The sequence below is a fragment of the Glycine soja genome, chromosome 5 (assembly GCF_004193775.1).
Source record: "Glycine soja cultivar W05 chromosome 5, ASM419377v2, whole genome shotgun sequence".
NCBI lineage: Eukaryota > Viridiplantae > Streptophyta > Magnoliopsida > Fabales > Fabaceae > Glycine > Glycine soja.
This window is the reverse complement of record NC_041006.1, coordinates 11,897,999-11,912,983: the sequence shown is the minus strand read 5'-3', so window position 1 is coordinate 11,912,983 and position 14,985 is coordinate 11,897,999. Positions and strand designations below refer to the sequence as shown.

At 36.0% G+C, this 14,985-nt stretch overlaps 2 protein-coding genes across 2 annotated transcripts; one reads left to right on the top strand and one right to left on the bottom strand.

The window, feature by feature from the left end:
- Positions 1 to 1,963: 1,963 nt before the first annotated feature.
- On the bottom strand, positions 1,964 to 5,442 carry LOC114411149. The gene is made up of 5 exons (XM_028374906.1): positions 5,146 to 5,442; positions 4,626 to 4,982; positions 4,324 to 4,487; positions 4,079 to 4,217; positions 1,964 to 2,119 (listed from the first exon to the last, which is right to left on the bottom strand). Exons 1-5 carry the CDS (start codon positions 5,440 to 5,442, stop codon positions 1,964 to 1,966), a joined length of 1,113 nt encoding a protein of 370 aa, XP_028230707.1.
- An 871-nt stretch (positions 5,443 to 6,313) lies between these two features.
- On the top strand, positions 6,314 to 12,017 carry LOC114412333 (UDP-N-acetylglucosamine transferase subunit ALG13 homolog). The gene is made up of 3 exons (XM_028376166.1): positions 6,314 to 6,573; positions 7,125 to 7,224; positions 11,465 to 12,017. The coding sequence occupies exons 1-3, from the start codon at positions 6,403 to 6,405 to the stop codon at positions 11,719 to 11,721; spliced, it is 528 nt and encodes a 175-aa protein (XP_028231967.1). The 5' UTR covers positions 6,314 to 6,402; the 3' UTR covers positions 11,722 to 12,017.
- Positions 12,018 to 14,985: the final 2,968 nt, after the last annotated feature.

Genomic DNA, 14,985 nt, shown 5'->3' with positions numbered 1-14,985 from the left:
GTTGGTGCAACTAAAATCAATTAAGCATGTATGATACATCATTGTCAGAATTGACAACACATAGTCAAATGCATGTGTATTAAAGTTTGAGCGTGACACGACATTGACTGACTTGACAACACATTGACAACTTGACATGACACCACATTGGTTTAGTTGGAAACACAAACACGAAACATCTGCACGCGTCTCTTTTTTTTAAAAAAAAAAGTGAAGCAACATTGGTGAAAACCATCTATATATATGAGACAGGGCAACACGCTAAAAAATCAGACATTCTCTCACAATTCTTACAACAAAGTATGACATTTTTAGGAGAAACTAGCAGTCAGACAATTGTGAACTCAAGTTTAGGTTTCATTTTTCCAAATGGATCAATTATTCACAACAATAGTGGTGTTTACTTTCAAACTTCCACTCCAGTACTTATTCGAGTACCAAACACTTGTGATTTTGCAACGCTAAAAACCAGAATACTAAATACCCTTTAGCTAACCGACAAACAATTCTTGGATAAAATTTACTACCGGCAGCCATTCACAGATATAGGTAACCAAATTTGCTTTCAATGTATGCAATTGAAAAATGATGACGATGTCAACACAATGTTAATGTGTAATCATTAATTTTCGTGTGTTGGTCCGATTGAGTTATTATGCACCATTGGTAGAACACCAGATGGAATATTAAACTTACTTGAAAGCACTATGACCCCTACTCATGATGTGCTTCTGTATTACAATGGGAGGTAGAACATGCCACGCCAAAATAACTTTGTAGGTTACGCGTTCATAGGAAAAAATCCAAAAAAATTTGACATTCCTTCAGGATGTACCATTGATGAACTAAAGGATTTGATAAAGCAAGTTGCACCTCAAGGGATTCCCCCTGATGGAATTAATGAATCACAAATAGTAAGGCGATTATTTTTTTGACAACCAGGTCATTTTGAGTATTCAGACAAAGTTATCAAATTTGAAATTATTGAGCTCAAAACTAACGATGACGTGCTGAAGGTCTTATTACAGTCTAACTATTGGAAACAATTTGGGCCAATAGAAATTTTAGTTGTTTTTACTAAACAGGTTATGGAAATGGAAGACGACGTGGCTACATCGCTACAGGATTGAATGCAAGTTTTATTTCTGAGTTTTTCATGCAAATTTTATTTCTTTCCATCATGTTGAAGTTAATGTAATGTTTGAATTCGATAACTTGTTCACTACTTTTTCAACTAAGTTGTTCACTACTAGTTTAGTACCTGTTCAATAATTATTTCCATTATTTGGTTTACCCATGATTCAATGCGGATTAGAATATCTTTTCTAAATATTTACTTAACAAAGTCAATTTCATCTCAACGATAGTTTAACAAAAATAGCGAATTTCATTTGAAGGAACCACAAAAATAGAAATATGAATAAATATGTATTGTACTACAACTGGCCAAATAACTTCTTCCAAGATTGGAATAAAAAAGATCGAAGAGGAAAGGACAAGATTGTCTTGCATGAGTGACAATGAGTGGAGCGAGTGAATCGGCACGCCTTAACTAAAATATAAAAAAATGTATCACAGAAGTAATCATCAATACATAGGATTATATTTCTAAGTATATATAAATCGTATATTAGTTGAACCAAGATTTTTTTTAAGTTGCACCAATACATAAGATTATATTTCTTAGTATATATAAATCGGCACACCTTAATTAACTTTTTTTTATTTTATTTCTATTGTATAGTTTTTTATGTTATATTTTTTATATTTTTTAACATAATTAATCATTTTATTATTTATTAATTTTATCAATTCTGGAAGGTGTGTGATATAGAGTGCACAAAAAATAAAATAATGTAACAAATAATTTCAATAAAAATTATAACTAAAATAATGTAACAAATACAAAAATGCTATCAAATACAAGACATAACATGATCTATCAATGATCTGTGCGTCGTCTTCATCGCGCCCTAACATTTCCATCTGAGGTGTCACCCCTAGTGATCCTAAGGCAATCTTCCATGATCTGATGTAAGTTTATGCCTTCAGTGACCATCCTTAGGTTGAGCACACGCTTCAACCTTTCTGTGATCGCTTCGCAACCTTCACAACCATCCTGTGACATTCATGAAAACACATTTATTACAAAATTTAAAATAAATAACATTTTATAAAGAAGAACCTTCTGCGATCGCTTCACAACCATTCTGAATGTACTCGAACTATCATATTGTGGAAGCAATGTTTTCCAAGATTATTTTGATGATGCCAAAGACTCAAGTCAAGAATCAAGAGTCAAGCAAGTTTCAAGAATCAAAGAGTCATTCAATCAAAGCAAGTTTCAAGAATCAAAGACTCATTCAATCAAAGCAAGTTTCAAGAATCAAAGAGTCGTTCAATCAAGATTCAAGATTCAAGTAAAGAATCAAGAGAAGACTCAATTAAGATAAGTATTAAAAAAGTTTTTCAAAATATTGAATAGCACAATTTTGTTCAAGAGAATTTTTCAAAGAAAAATCTTTTACCAAGAGTTTTACTCTCTGGTAATCGATTACCAGAAGGCAGTAATCGATTACCAGTAGCCAACATTCTTTTCAAACTAATTTACAAAGCTGTAATCGATTACCATAATCATGTAATCGATTACCAATGTTTTAAAACGTTAGATTTCAAATTTCAAGAGTCACAACTTGTGATAAAACTTTTTTAAATCATTTCAAACTTGTGTAATCGATTACACAATACTTGTAATCGGTTACCAGTGTTTTTAAACATTTTGATTTTCAAATTTAAACATGAAGAGTCACATATGTTGATGTGTAATTGATTACACTATGATGGTAATCGATTACCAGTGACTTATTTTGAAAAATAAATTACCAAAAGTCACAATTCTTAAAGTGACTTGTTTCTGAAGATTTTTTCAAAAGTCACAACCTTTAAGTGACTAGTTTTCAAAAAAGTCACAACTTTTAAAGTGACTAGTTTTCAAAAGAGTCACAACTTTTAAAAAGTGATTAGTTTTGAAGAAATTGCCAAGAATCACAACTTTTAACTTGTTGTTTCAAGAGCCATCAAATGGCTATAAATATGTGACCATGGCATGAATTTTAAAGAGAACTTTTAGATTTCTTTCGTTCATTCAAAGCATTCTTCTAAGAGTTTTTGTTCAATACTTTCTTTATTCAAGAAAAGTTCATTGGCCAAAAACTTGTGCTATTCTTTTTCTTCATTCCCTCTTCCTCTTGTCAAAAGATTCAAAGGATTAACCGCCTGAGAATTCTTTTGATTCTTCCTTCTCCCTCTTGCCAAAAGATTCAAAGGACTAATCGCCTGAGAATTCTTTTGATTTTTCCTCTTCCCTTTAAACAAAAGATTTCAAAGGACTAACCGCCTGAGATATCTTTTGTTTCCCTTTACAAAAATTCAAGGGATTAACCGCCTAAGAATTCTTTGTCTTAACACATTGGAGGGTACATCCTTTGTGGTACAAGTAGAGGGTACATCTACTTGGGTTGTAATACTGAGAACAAGAGAGGATACATCTCTTGTGGATCAGTTCAAGTGGAGGGTACATCCACTTGGTTGTTCAAAGAGAACAAGGGAGGGTACATCCCTTGTCGATCTTTGATTGTAAAGGATTTTACAAGGTTATTGGAAATCTCAAGAACCGGTGGTTGCTTGGGGACTGAATGTAGACATGAGTTGTTTCCGAACCAGTATAAATCTTGTGTTTGTCTTCTTCTTCCCTACATTCTTTACTTTTCCGCTGTGTACTTTTTATTTCCGCTTTACTTTTGTCTAAGTTATTGTTTCTGCTCTTTACTTTCTCATAACTTAGTAGTAAAGCCTAATTGAATCTAGTAACTTTAAGAAGGATAAAATTAGTCAAGACACATTAATAATTAATTCAACCCCCCTTCTTAATTATTCCGAGGCCACTTGATCCAACACATATCACCCTCTCTAGTCGAACATGCACCACAATAGGACCCCACCTAAGTTGACCCTGGAAGCATGAAATGAGGTCAAACCCCTTAACTCCTTAGTGATCAACGTAAGGCATCTAGCACACGTCAGCAATCGTCAAAGCATCTAAACGTGTCCGGTACAACGCTCCTATTACTCCCTTCATATGAGCCTTCGTAGTAAGCCACCGAGAGGTACGTGGGGATGTCTCGTCGTAGCCATCATCAGTGACACAGTCATGCACACTGGGAAAGTGCTTATATATCCAGCACTACAAACATGAGGTGAACATAAAATAAAAAAAATTTTACATCATAATCCAATTTAACATATTACAAACACAGAATTTACCTGTAATAAAGTCGGTACCCAGCAATCTGTCGTGTAGTGGTCTGAGAAGCTTCATTTAACTGGTCATACATATACACCAGCACGACAGCTCCCCAAGCATAGCCCCCACTCTGACCCAAGTCTTGAAAAGCCTCCAGATGCACTACATGAACATGTGTTGCACTCTTGTTAGCAAAAAGAGTGCAACCAACCAAGTGGAGGAGATAAGCACGAGTTACTACAATCCACCATCAGGCCTCGCATCTCCTCTGATAGATATCCCGAAGCCACGACAGGCGTACATATGCCCCATGCACCCATACCGTCTCAGCTCTAGCCTCCTCACCGGAGACCTCAAGCAATTCCATCAACAACATGACCGCCTCGTTCATAGGTAGAGGCTCAAAGCTGTGAAAGGCGCTTGTGATCGACAGATGGAGGAGTGATGCAACATCATCTAGTGTGATGGTCAGCTCTCCTACTGGAAGGTGGAAGGTGCTAGTCTCCTTGTGCCAGCTCTCGACAAAAGCGGATATAACTCCCGGATCACCTGTGACTACTAAACACCCGATCAAAGGAGTTAATCCTATGGCAGTGACTAGCCCTTCAATCTCAGGCGTTGGCCTCCCAAATTTCTCAACCTTTCTTCCGTGGGAGACCAACTTCAACTTAGGACGTTCCTGAATTCAAGAACACATCATTCCAAATAACGATTTATCATAAATTAATTATCAAAAACAACTCAACAATAACAAATAATTAACAAATAACTTTATGTAAAAATTATAATATCTCTCCATTCCATATGTTATGTGCAACATGGTTGGCAAATGAAATTAGCACTGATGAGTCACGTGGTCCACCTGGGAATCCCTCAGCATCATCAGCAGGTGACCCCTCAGCACCATCACCAGCTAAGCCTTCTACACCAGGCGTAGCTACGTCCACAGTCATATGAGGAACATCCTCAGTCATATGAGGAACATCCTCAGCAACAACAACATGTACCCGTTGCCTATGGGCGGATACCATAGGCCTATGCTGTCGGGGAACATCATTTGCATGATGCTCATCCTGTCTACCCATGCCTTTTCCTATAACCCTAGCAAAGGCACGACCTAAACCTCTAGTTCTAATCATGATCTGCAAATCATGAAGAACATGTAGTTTTTTTTTTGTCAAATTAACTATTCATATAATTAAAAACCTACATAAATCCTCAGCCCTACATTATAAACCCTAATCACACTACCGTAAGCATTGTCTCCTACGCACTACATAAACTAAACCCTATACACTCAACCCTAACCACTACATATCTATAATAACTACTAATATCAAACACACATACACTCAGCCCTCAGCCCTAACCCTAATAACTATTTTGATGCAAATATATTAAACATAAAAAAACAAAAATGTTACCTAATATATAATATTTAATTTAATTTTTTTTACATACCACCATGCAAGCATAAATTTTTTTATTATTAAAAAACAAAACATACCTATTTTTAATACAAAACAAAGAAATACAACTTAATTTTTACAAAAAATTAACAAAAGTAATAAAAAAAAATGGAAACCTTCTTACGGAAGAAGAGAACTTCTTCTGTAAGAAAGTTAATCAATCATTAACGCATACGGAACAATTACGAAAAAACCTTTACTCTTCCATTTTTTCACAGAAAATCAAAATCCTCTAACCTAAAGCCATAAACGTCTAAACTACAACAGCAAAGGCCATTAAAGGGGAGGGGAGATACGACGTACTAACCTCGACGGTGGAAACGCAACAAACGCAGCAATGGAGCTTGCAAAAGGCACAAAAATGGCACCACCGGAAGAAAAGGTTGCACGGATAAGAAGGAGAGAAGAAATAGCAGAAGAAGACAAAATGTTGGGTGATGGGTGCGCGCGTTTGTTATTTTAAATTTAAAATAAGGGCAATTTTGCCCATTCACATAATGCACCTAGCAACACCCTGTGTTCAATTCAATGATGGGACAGATTCTTATGAAGGCAATTTGTTGTTTCTATTGCCAATACACTAACTAAGGGAATCGAATCGAAATTAAGTGGAGAGTGTGTAGAAACTAAATGGGGAACGATGACATGACAGAGAGAGTAGTTTTCGTGACCGTAGGGACAACGTGCTTCGATGCTCTCGTCAGAGCCATCGATTCCGACAACGTTAAAAAGGCCTTGTTTGCAAAAGGGTACACTCACCTTCTCATTCAAATGGGTCGTGGATCCTATCTTCCTACTAAGGTTCTTTTCCCCTTTCTCATCTTTTTTCTTGGGTTGTGAATATTCGTTTATAATAATTAAATTATAAAATCAATTTGTGTTGATGCGGGCACGTGAGATTCTCACTTCAACATTTGCTGAATCAGCTTTCTATGTCCTCTTGAAGAAAGTTTGCATTGATCACTGGATACATATGTATATGGGTCTGTTATAGTTTAATTAAGCACTTATTCAATAAGTGCATTGATCAGTGATCAGATTCACTGCATAATTATGTATATGGGCACGTTTGGGTAAATAGCTTACTTAAGTACTTATTCATAATTACTCTCAAATCATAAACTATTTTCATAATTACTCTCAAACACACCCTATATTTGTGTGACAAACTCAATAAATTTGGAGAAAAGAACTAACATTGATTAACTAGACATGCAACTGAGTTTAACTATCATAAAAAATGGAGGGAGACAACAGCGTGGAGAGTTTATTATTATCTTTTTCTGTAGCATATACTTTTCTTTTTACTCAGTTTTTTTGTCCTTTTTAGTAACTTTTTTTTGGAATTGTAGTCTGAAGGAGATGATTGTTCGTTGGCTGTAGACTACTTCACTTTTTCTTCCAGTATTGCAGACCATCTCAGATCAGCTTCTCTAGTCATTAGCCACGCAGGTATGCTTGTTACGCCTTGTTGTCTATTGCATGCTATTTTGCTTCTTGTTATATAAGTCTATGCTGGTGCCGGGTGGTTTATCTGTTACATGGTCTTGGTGTCTTATAATTATATTGTATTCTGCCGTCCCATCCATGTGGTTTATTAGCTGTCAGGAGAGTTAATGATTTAGTGCCAAATAGGGTTTGCATACTGTTTGAACACCTTTTTTCTTTGAAACAAACTGGTTGAGAATATAGGGATTGACAAAAGAAAACAAGGAAATTTTACTGAATACCCTTATCTGACTCTGGATCAGTAGGTATCCAGGGTTGAGAAGAGCGAGAATGATATACAATGGTGTCTTCCTAAATGGAAACCTCTCTAACCAGTTGATCAGGAAGACATATGCATCCTTTGCAGTAGACTTATCTCTTTCCAGCATGGAATTCCAAGAAGAGCACATTTGCCCCTCCTTAATACACCATGATATGTTAAGCTATTCATGTCTCATAAGTATTTCATAAAGGTACAAATATAGAGAAACAGTTATACAGATGACTTGCCTCACCTTCAATCCTAGCATATTTGTTATGAAAATGTGTTCTATAAGAGTTGATTCTGAGGGGTACCAACTCCATAAATTCCCTCTACCCCAATGGGGAACAACCTGGTCCTGCAATTTTCAAACTTTGTCATATTTATTGAACTAAGTGGTAAAATAATCTGCAACACAAAATGATCCATTTTATGTAGATGTGAAGTTCAGATGATGATGGTCATAAAATCATTTAAGCAAGTTTCACTACGTTCTTTTCTTTTATATATAAGAATATAGTATATATGTGAAATTATAAAAAAGGATATATGAACTAACTAAACAAGTCAGTGCTTGCAATATGATTTTAAACATATTGAAGAAGCACCTAGAAGCATACACATTCGCATTTTAAAATAAAAACTGACAATAGCTATAAATTTTTGTCACAAGTAGATGTAGAGTTCTGGATAACAGTGGAGATAAACATAATTATTTTTCTTATTTACTCAAAAACAGTTTTCATGTATCAGTTATAACAGGAAAAGCATGACATAAAAAATGTCTTGATCAGTGTACTCATAAACAAACATTACTTACTGATTGCATGAAAGGTCAAAGCAGGTGCAAGCTACAAATCTGGATAAATGCCTCAGGCAATAACTTCAATCATCAACCAAAAAGAAAGATTAACTTGCTCAATTCAGTAGTATCTCCACAGCCTCTTTGTTCACTTCATCTCCTCCGACTCTGTCACCATCACCATCTTTGGCATACTCATACATTTTGATCAAATGCTTCTCAGCATCCTTGAGAAGCTCTTATAGGGCTCGTTAGCAGTGCCATCTCTTCCCTTTGCACGACAAATGCATAAACATAAACTATCTTTTCTTGACCTGAAATAAGGCATGCTGCGTAATCATAGGTTGCCAAGAATGAGTGGTACCTGTACTTGGTCACAAAGAACAGGTAGCTTGTGAAGAATGTCTGGTGATAGATATATCACATATGTAAAAGCAAATATTAGTTGGCTATAACAATGTTTAACTGTAATGTTGTGTGTCAAGGATGACCACATCTCATCTTGATTTATAATGGAGAAATCAGAATCAGTATTGATTACATATCAATCAATTACTGATTACTAGGTAATTACATATCAATTAGAACCAAAAGTTTCTATGTAATAATAAATACAAGATAATGTAAAGATAAATGTAATCTAACACTCCCCCTCATGCTCAAGCATATATGTCATACGAATCGAGCTTGTTACAAATGTGGTCAACCCGATAGAAACTAAAGGCAGTTCGCTGGAGACGCGTCACGCTGTCATGTGCTTGAACTTCACATGCCAGGGCCTTGCATGGGGTCGGGTGTGGCGATGGTTTGAGTTGGCTGCGCATGTGGACGACATGGTGGTCTTCAGTGATGGGTGACAATGGTCGAAGGTGATACTGTTCACCGCGAAGAGGGGTAGAGTGAAAAAGAAAAACAAAGAAGAACCTTCTAAGCTACATGCAGAACAACTCCGATGGAGGCGAAACAGCAGGGTTAGGATCATTCATGCTGGGTGAGCTCGTTGTTGGAAGCTCGGCCAGAACGGAGCCTGAATGCATTTCCACGTGCCGGAAATGCGTCTAGCACAGAAGTTGTTTGGCACGTCTTTGAGACGTGTGTGAGGGAGCGTTGGTGGTTTGTTTGTGATGCCGTATACAGCGCCTTGTAGATTGACGAAAGGCTCTTCAAATGGTGGGGTTGCCAGCCAGAAAGGTAGCCGGAAAAGTGATGATGGCCAGCGGTGGTTGGAAAGTCATTGGAGAAGGAGAAAGAGTCGTTGGAAGAAGGGCAACGAGCAAAAGGGCTCACCGGAATGCAGAAACAGGTCACTGGAAGAAGGACAACAAGCGGAAAGGTCGTTATTTCTTTGTCAAGAATAAGATCTGATACAATATAACAGTGTTTAACTGAAATGCTGTGTCAAGGATGATCACATCTCATCTTTATTTTATAATAGAGAAGTCAGAATCATGATTGATTATATATCAATCAATTACTAATTATTAGGTAATTACATATCAATTAGAATCATAAGTTTCTATGTAATAATAATACAAGATAATGTAAAGATAAATGTAATCTAACATTGACAATGTGAAATTTTGGTGGTGTAGCATTTTGTGGCGCCAATCGGAGGATTTGGTTTTGGCAAAGCATTTGAGGGTTTAGTATGCTTTGCAGTGGGCCGAATTTTCTTTTAGTCAAGGATGATCACGTGGCATAATTTTTGCTAATTACCTTGTTTATATGGCTGCAGTACAATTTGTTCCTCGGGTTTTATATATTATATATAGACAACAAAGGAAAATTTATTGAATACCCTCCTCCAACATTGGATCAATGGGTATCCAGGTTCAAGAAGAGAAGAATGATATAACAAGGGTGTCCTTTACATGAGTTGGAGAGCTTGTTCTCTAACCCAAAACTGACTTAGACTAACCAACTAACTGCCTTTCCTGTCGTTCTCTACTTCTATTTATTGCTGGTCAACTAATTATCTACTCTTAACAACTTTTCTAACAAGGCCTGTGATAGAGCACCAATTTATAAAATACTAAAATATAATACTGAACACATAAATCACACAAAATAACAATACACTTGATGGAAAACAGAGTCTCCTCCAGAGGGAACTGTTTACTAATAACAACACACCTGCCTAATTACATGCCCTATGATCAGATATATACTCTTAATACACATAACTTCTATAATTATTTTTTATGAATAACTGCTATCATGCATTTTCTAATTCAAAGTTGTGAACACCTTATTTTCTATCACATATACTACTAATAATAACTACTTTTTATCCATCAATGGATCCTTTCCTAACCCACTTGGATCTCAATGCCCATCATCCTAATTAATAGAGGCTGACCCGCTTGGTTCCTGGGGCCCTATTATGTGACTTAACCCATTTTGTGACCTGTTTCTAACACAAACTTGGCTTAGAAAACTATTGGTTCAATGTAACTGAATGCAATTGTGACACTGATTTAAGGGAGCAAAGAATGATCTATGTTCATTTGCTTTATCATTCCTTCCCCTGTTCCCCATAAATGAAGTGGATATGGTTGTCAAATTGTAAACACTGTTAGTGGATCTGTTCCTATTACTAACTGGGTTTCCCATACATGCACATTATTCAATATCATTATTTCCTTCATTAGTCACAAGCTATCAGGGATGTGATGGGTTTCGGAATGAAGTAAATTTCTTGTATTTTATTTTAAATTGCATCTGTGAGATGGTGCTGGCAGGGATGTTTATTACATTATTAGCCAGGTAGAAAACATTGCTGTTCCATTCACCAGATGCTTTTCAGATATTTTACTGATAAAATCTTGCTGGAAATAATAATAAATTAAAAGAAATACATGTTGTGTTGTGATTAACCAAGAAGAACATCATTTACATATAAAAGAGCAAAATAATGTATAAAAAAGGAAACTTAAGGTTACCTATGTTGTTGTTATTGTTTGAAGAAACTTAGGTTGGATGATTTTCTTGGAGGGTAGCACCTTGGTGCCTTGTAAATTTAATCTCTGGTACCACTGGTACTGGTTTACATATTAATAATACATATATTTTCTGCCTTCCAAAAAAAAAAAAAAAAAGGTTAGGGGTAGGTATACTGTAACTATTCTGAATTTGTGCAGGATCAGGTAGCATATTTGAGACCTTGCGGCTGGGCAAACCTTTAGTTGTGGTTGTAAATCAAGATTTGATGGATAATCATCAGAGTGAGCTGGCTGAAGAGCTTGCTGATAGAAAACATCTGTATTGTGCTAGTCCTCAAACACTCCATCAAACTATAGCGGACATGGATTTAAGTTCTCTCCTTCCTTACTCCCCAGGTGATGCTACACCAGTGGCCAAGCATATAAACAGATTCCTTGGTTTTCCTGATGATTGATCTAATCTCTCTCTCTCTGCCCGAAATATTTTAAGTTTTAATGATGCATAAAAGATCAATGTCTTTCAAGAAATGTATTATGTATGTGATATACATATACTCACATTGCATGCATGTTCAAATTGTGAGCTTAATGTTCAGGTGTGAGTGAAAATCGACAATACATCAAGTCAGACATCATGTTTAGCTTTGCTTTCCTGTCATTCATTACTTCCATTTTCACTTGATTGAACTTGCTTGGATGAAAAGCAATGATAAAAAGCACAGTTATGGCAAACCATTATTTCAGACAACTATGAATTGGAATTTGTTAGTAAAAACTAGCGCTATTATTATCTTATCAGTTTTTTTCTTTTTTCACATCCGCTCCACATTACTTTTGTTTCTACCGAGACTGATTTGTGGAGGATAATTCTATTTCATAAAATTCAATCACCAAGTCACCACATTCAAATTTGATCGACAGAAAGCTCACCTTGTTACTGGGAAAATTAATGATGTGGATTCTTGATAAACGCCAAAAAATTAAAATTAAGAATAGTAACATAAAAGTCCTGCTCTCTGCGTCGTTCAGAGGTCTCTTACGTTTAAGTTCATCATTCCAAACGCAGATTTCTATATACCAAATCAAAGACATTTTAGTATATATTTCAAGGGCAAGGTTAATAACAATATTTGGGTCAAATACCCATTCGGTTTTAAAAGGGACAAAAATGGTGTGTTTGGTTTCTACATCAAAAAAACATTTTAAAATTTTGATCACATCAATGTATTCAGGGTTCAATGAAGGTCACAAAAATAACATCAATTTTATATAAAGGAAATTTTTACAACGTTTCATTTTCAAGGGTTTTCAAAGGAAGTGTAATAATCTCCTATTATGGTACCAAAAATACAAGAGATACTAAGAGAAATTTAAACTAACTAGGAGAAAGGCATAGAAGTCAAGGTTACCTCAGAGAAACTATGAAAGAAAGGGTTGAGAGCTTGTTTCTCTATCAAATGCTTGAGGTGGATTTTAAAGATTCCACTTCGATTAAAGTGTTCCACTCCGTGTGGTGGTTCGGTGGCATGCAACAACGGCTTGTGGTGGCAACCAGTGGTCATGGGTGGTGGAAGAGGAGTTTCTAGGGGTTTTGGACGGATTTTAGAAAGAGAGTGGGGTGAAAATCGTATTTTTCACACTGAAGAACGTATTTATAATCTCTAGATCTTGCATAGCAAGCTCATCTCACTAAGAGAAATTCAACTTTAGGCACTGAGTGCGACATTTTACGCTGAGTGCAATTTCTCTACTGGCTGGAATTGCGCTTAACGCGCTGATCTCACAGAGCGAATTATCTCCTCGGGTTGGAATTGCGTTTAGCGTGCTTGTCTCCCTAAGCGAGATGTCCAAAAGTGTTGTTTTGCAAATCCCAATGATCAAAGCATGTAGACGTGAGTTATGAACCTGTAGTCCAAATTTGAAGGTGATTCAAAACAAGTTAGGGATTGCAGTTTTACCAGAACAGGTTTGTGTAAAACTTGAAATCTCAATATTTCAACGTAGGTCAATCAAACTCCACGTAACCTAATCACACATAGCTAATTGACACAACACCTCAACTCATCCAAATTAATCAAATAATCAAATAACACAAGAAATGCATTAAACATTTATTTTCAGTTAGCAAAATTTCAGGGCGTTACACCATACCATTTTGTTGGGGGGATCTTGGAACCTTTAGGGGACATCTAATTCCATTCTCTTCACAGAACTCTCAGAACTCTTTGGAAGTGAATTCTCCTCCTCGGTCAATCCTCATGGCTTTGATTTTTCGACTATTTTCTTTCTCCACTGTAGCTTTGAACTTCTTGAAGGCAGAAAAGACTTCTGATTTTTGCTTTACGAAATAGACCCATGTTTTTCTTGAAAAATCATCAATGAAAAGGAGGAAATAATTTTTTTACCTAGTGAGCTTGGCTTGATTGGCCCATAGACGTCAGCATGTATTAGCTCGAGTGGCTTCTTAGCTCGAGTTTGACTCCTTTGGAAAACTCATTATGAATTTCTTGCTAAGTAAACATCCTTCACAAAGTTGATTAGGGTGGTTAATAGAGGGTAGTACTCTCACCATCTTCTTCTTTGATAGAAAACTTAAGCCTCCAAAATTTAAGTGCCAAAATCGAAGATGCCATAGTCAGGATGCATCAATGTAGCAAGCTTTAAGACATCTTGCAACATCGTTTTGGATATTCAACAAGAACATCCTATATCTTGGCATTGGTACCTTGGTGATTAGATTGTTTTTCCCATCTCTAATGGAAATACTAGAATCTTTCATGTGAATATCATAACCTTTTTTGAGTAATTGTCCCAAACTCAAAATATTGTTCTTCATATTTGGGACGTAGTAGACATTTGATATGAATTCATGTCTTTCATCCTTCAAAAAAAATAAAGATTTTACCTTTGCCTTTTACAGGAATCTTGGAATTATAACCAAATAAGACATTATCACTTATTGATTCATCAAGATCCACGAACAAGCTTCTTTTTTCGCACATAAGGTTGTTTGCACTAGTGTCAAGGTACCATGTGTTTTCTTGGCTACCTTCATTACTTCCACACTCTAGGAGCACTATTTGAAACTTCTCATCCTTTTGCTCCACATAGTTAGTCTCCTCCTCAACTCTATTCTTGGCGAATCTACATTTTGAAGCATAGTGGCCAATCTTTTGACATTTATAACATCGAGTTTGAGATTTATCATACCTTGTGCTTGTATAGCCTTTTCCACATTCTCTTGAGCTTTTTCATTTCTCGTAACTATTGTTGATGAAATTTGAACCTCGTACACTATTGCCACCTCCAACCTATCCTCGACCGTGACCTCAACCTCTACCTCGGCCTCAATGACTTCTTTCATTTCCTTGACTTTCTTCCTTCTCCTTCAGTTGCAACTTGAAGAGTCGCTTGGTGATCTCTTGCTTCTTCTTATGCTTCTCCTCATAAGCTTGTAGTGATCCTTGAAGTTGTTCTATTGTCATGGTTTCTAAATCTTTGGTTTCCTCATTTGTCACAATAATGTGCTCAAATTTAGGATCTAATGAGAGTAGTATCTTCTCCATAATTTGTACATATTCTAACTTCTCACCATTTCTTTTTAGTTGATTAACGAGAATTCTTGAAAAATAATCAGAAATGGACTCCGACTCTTTCATATGTAAGGATTCAAACTCACCTCTTAGAGTTTGGAGATGCACCTTCTTTACTTTGTCTTC

Coding starts and splice junctions, on each gene's coding strand:
- LOC114412333 (XM_028376166.1), top strand. CDS start 6,403: ATGGGGAACGATGACATGACAGAGAGAGTAGTTTTCGTGACCGTAGGG. Junction 6,574..7,124: donor GATCCTATCTTCCTACTAAG/GTTCTTTTCCCC, acceptor TTGGAATTGTAG/TCTGAAGGAGATGATTGTTC. Junction 7,225..11,464: donor TCTAGTCATTAGCCACGCAG/GTATGCTTGTTA, acceptor GAATTTGTGCAG/GATCAGGTAGCATATTTGAG.
- LOC114411149 (XM_028374906.1), bottom strand. CDS start 5,442: ATGATTAGAACTAGAGGTTTAGGTCGTGCCTTTGCTAGGGTTATAGGA. Junction 4,488..4,625: donor AGGAGGCTAGAGCTGAGACG/GTATGGGTGCAT, acceptor TTTGCTAACAAG/AGTGCAACACATGTTCATGT. Junction 4,218..4,323: donor GGGTACCGACTTTATTACAG/GTAAATTCTGTG, acceptor GCACTTTCCCAG/TGTGCATGACTGTGTCACTG.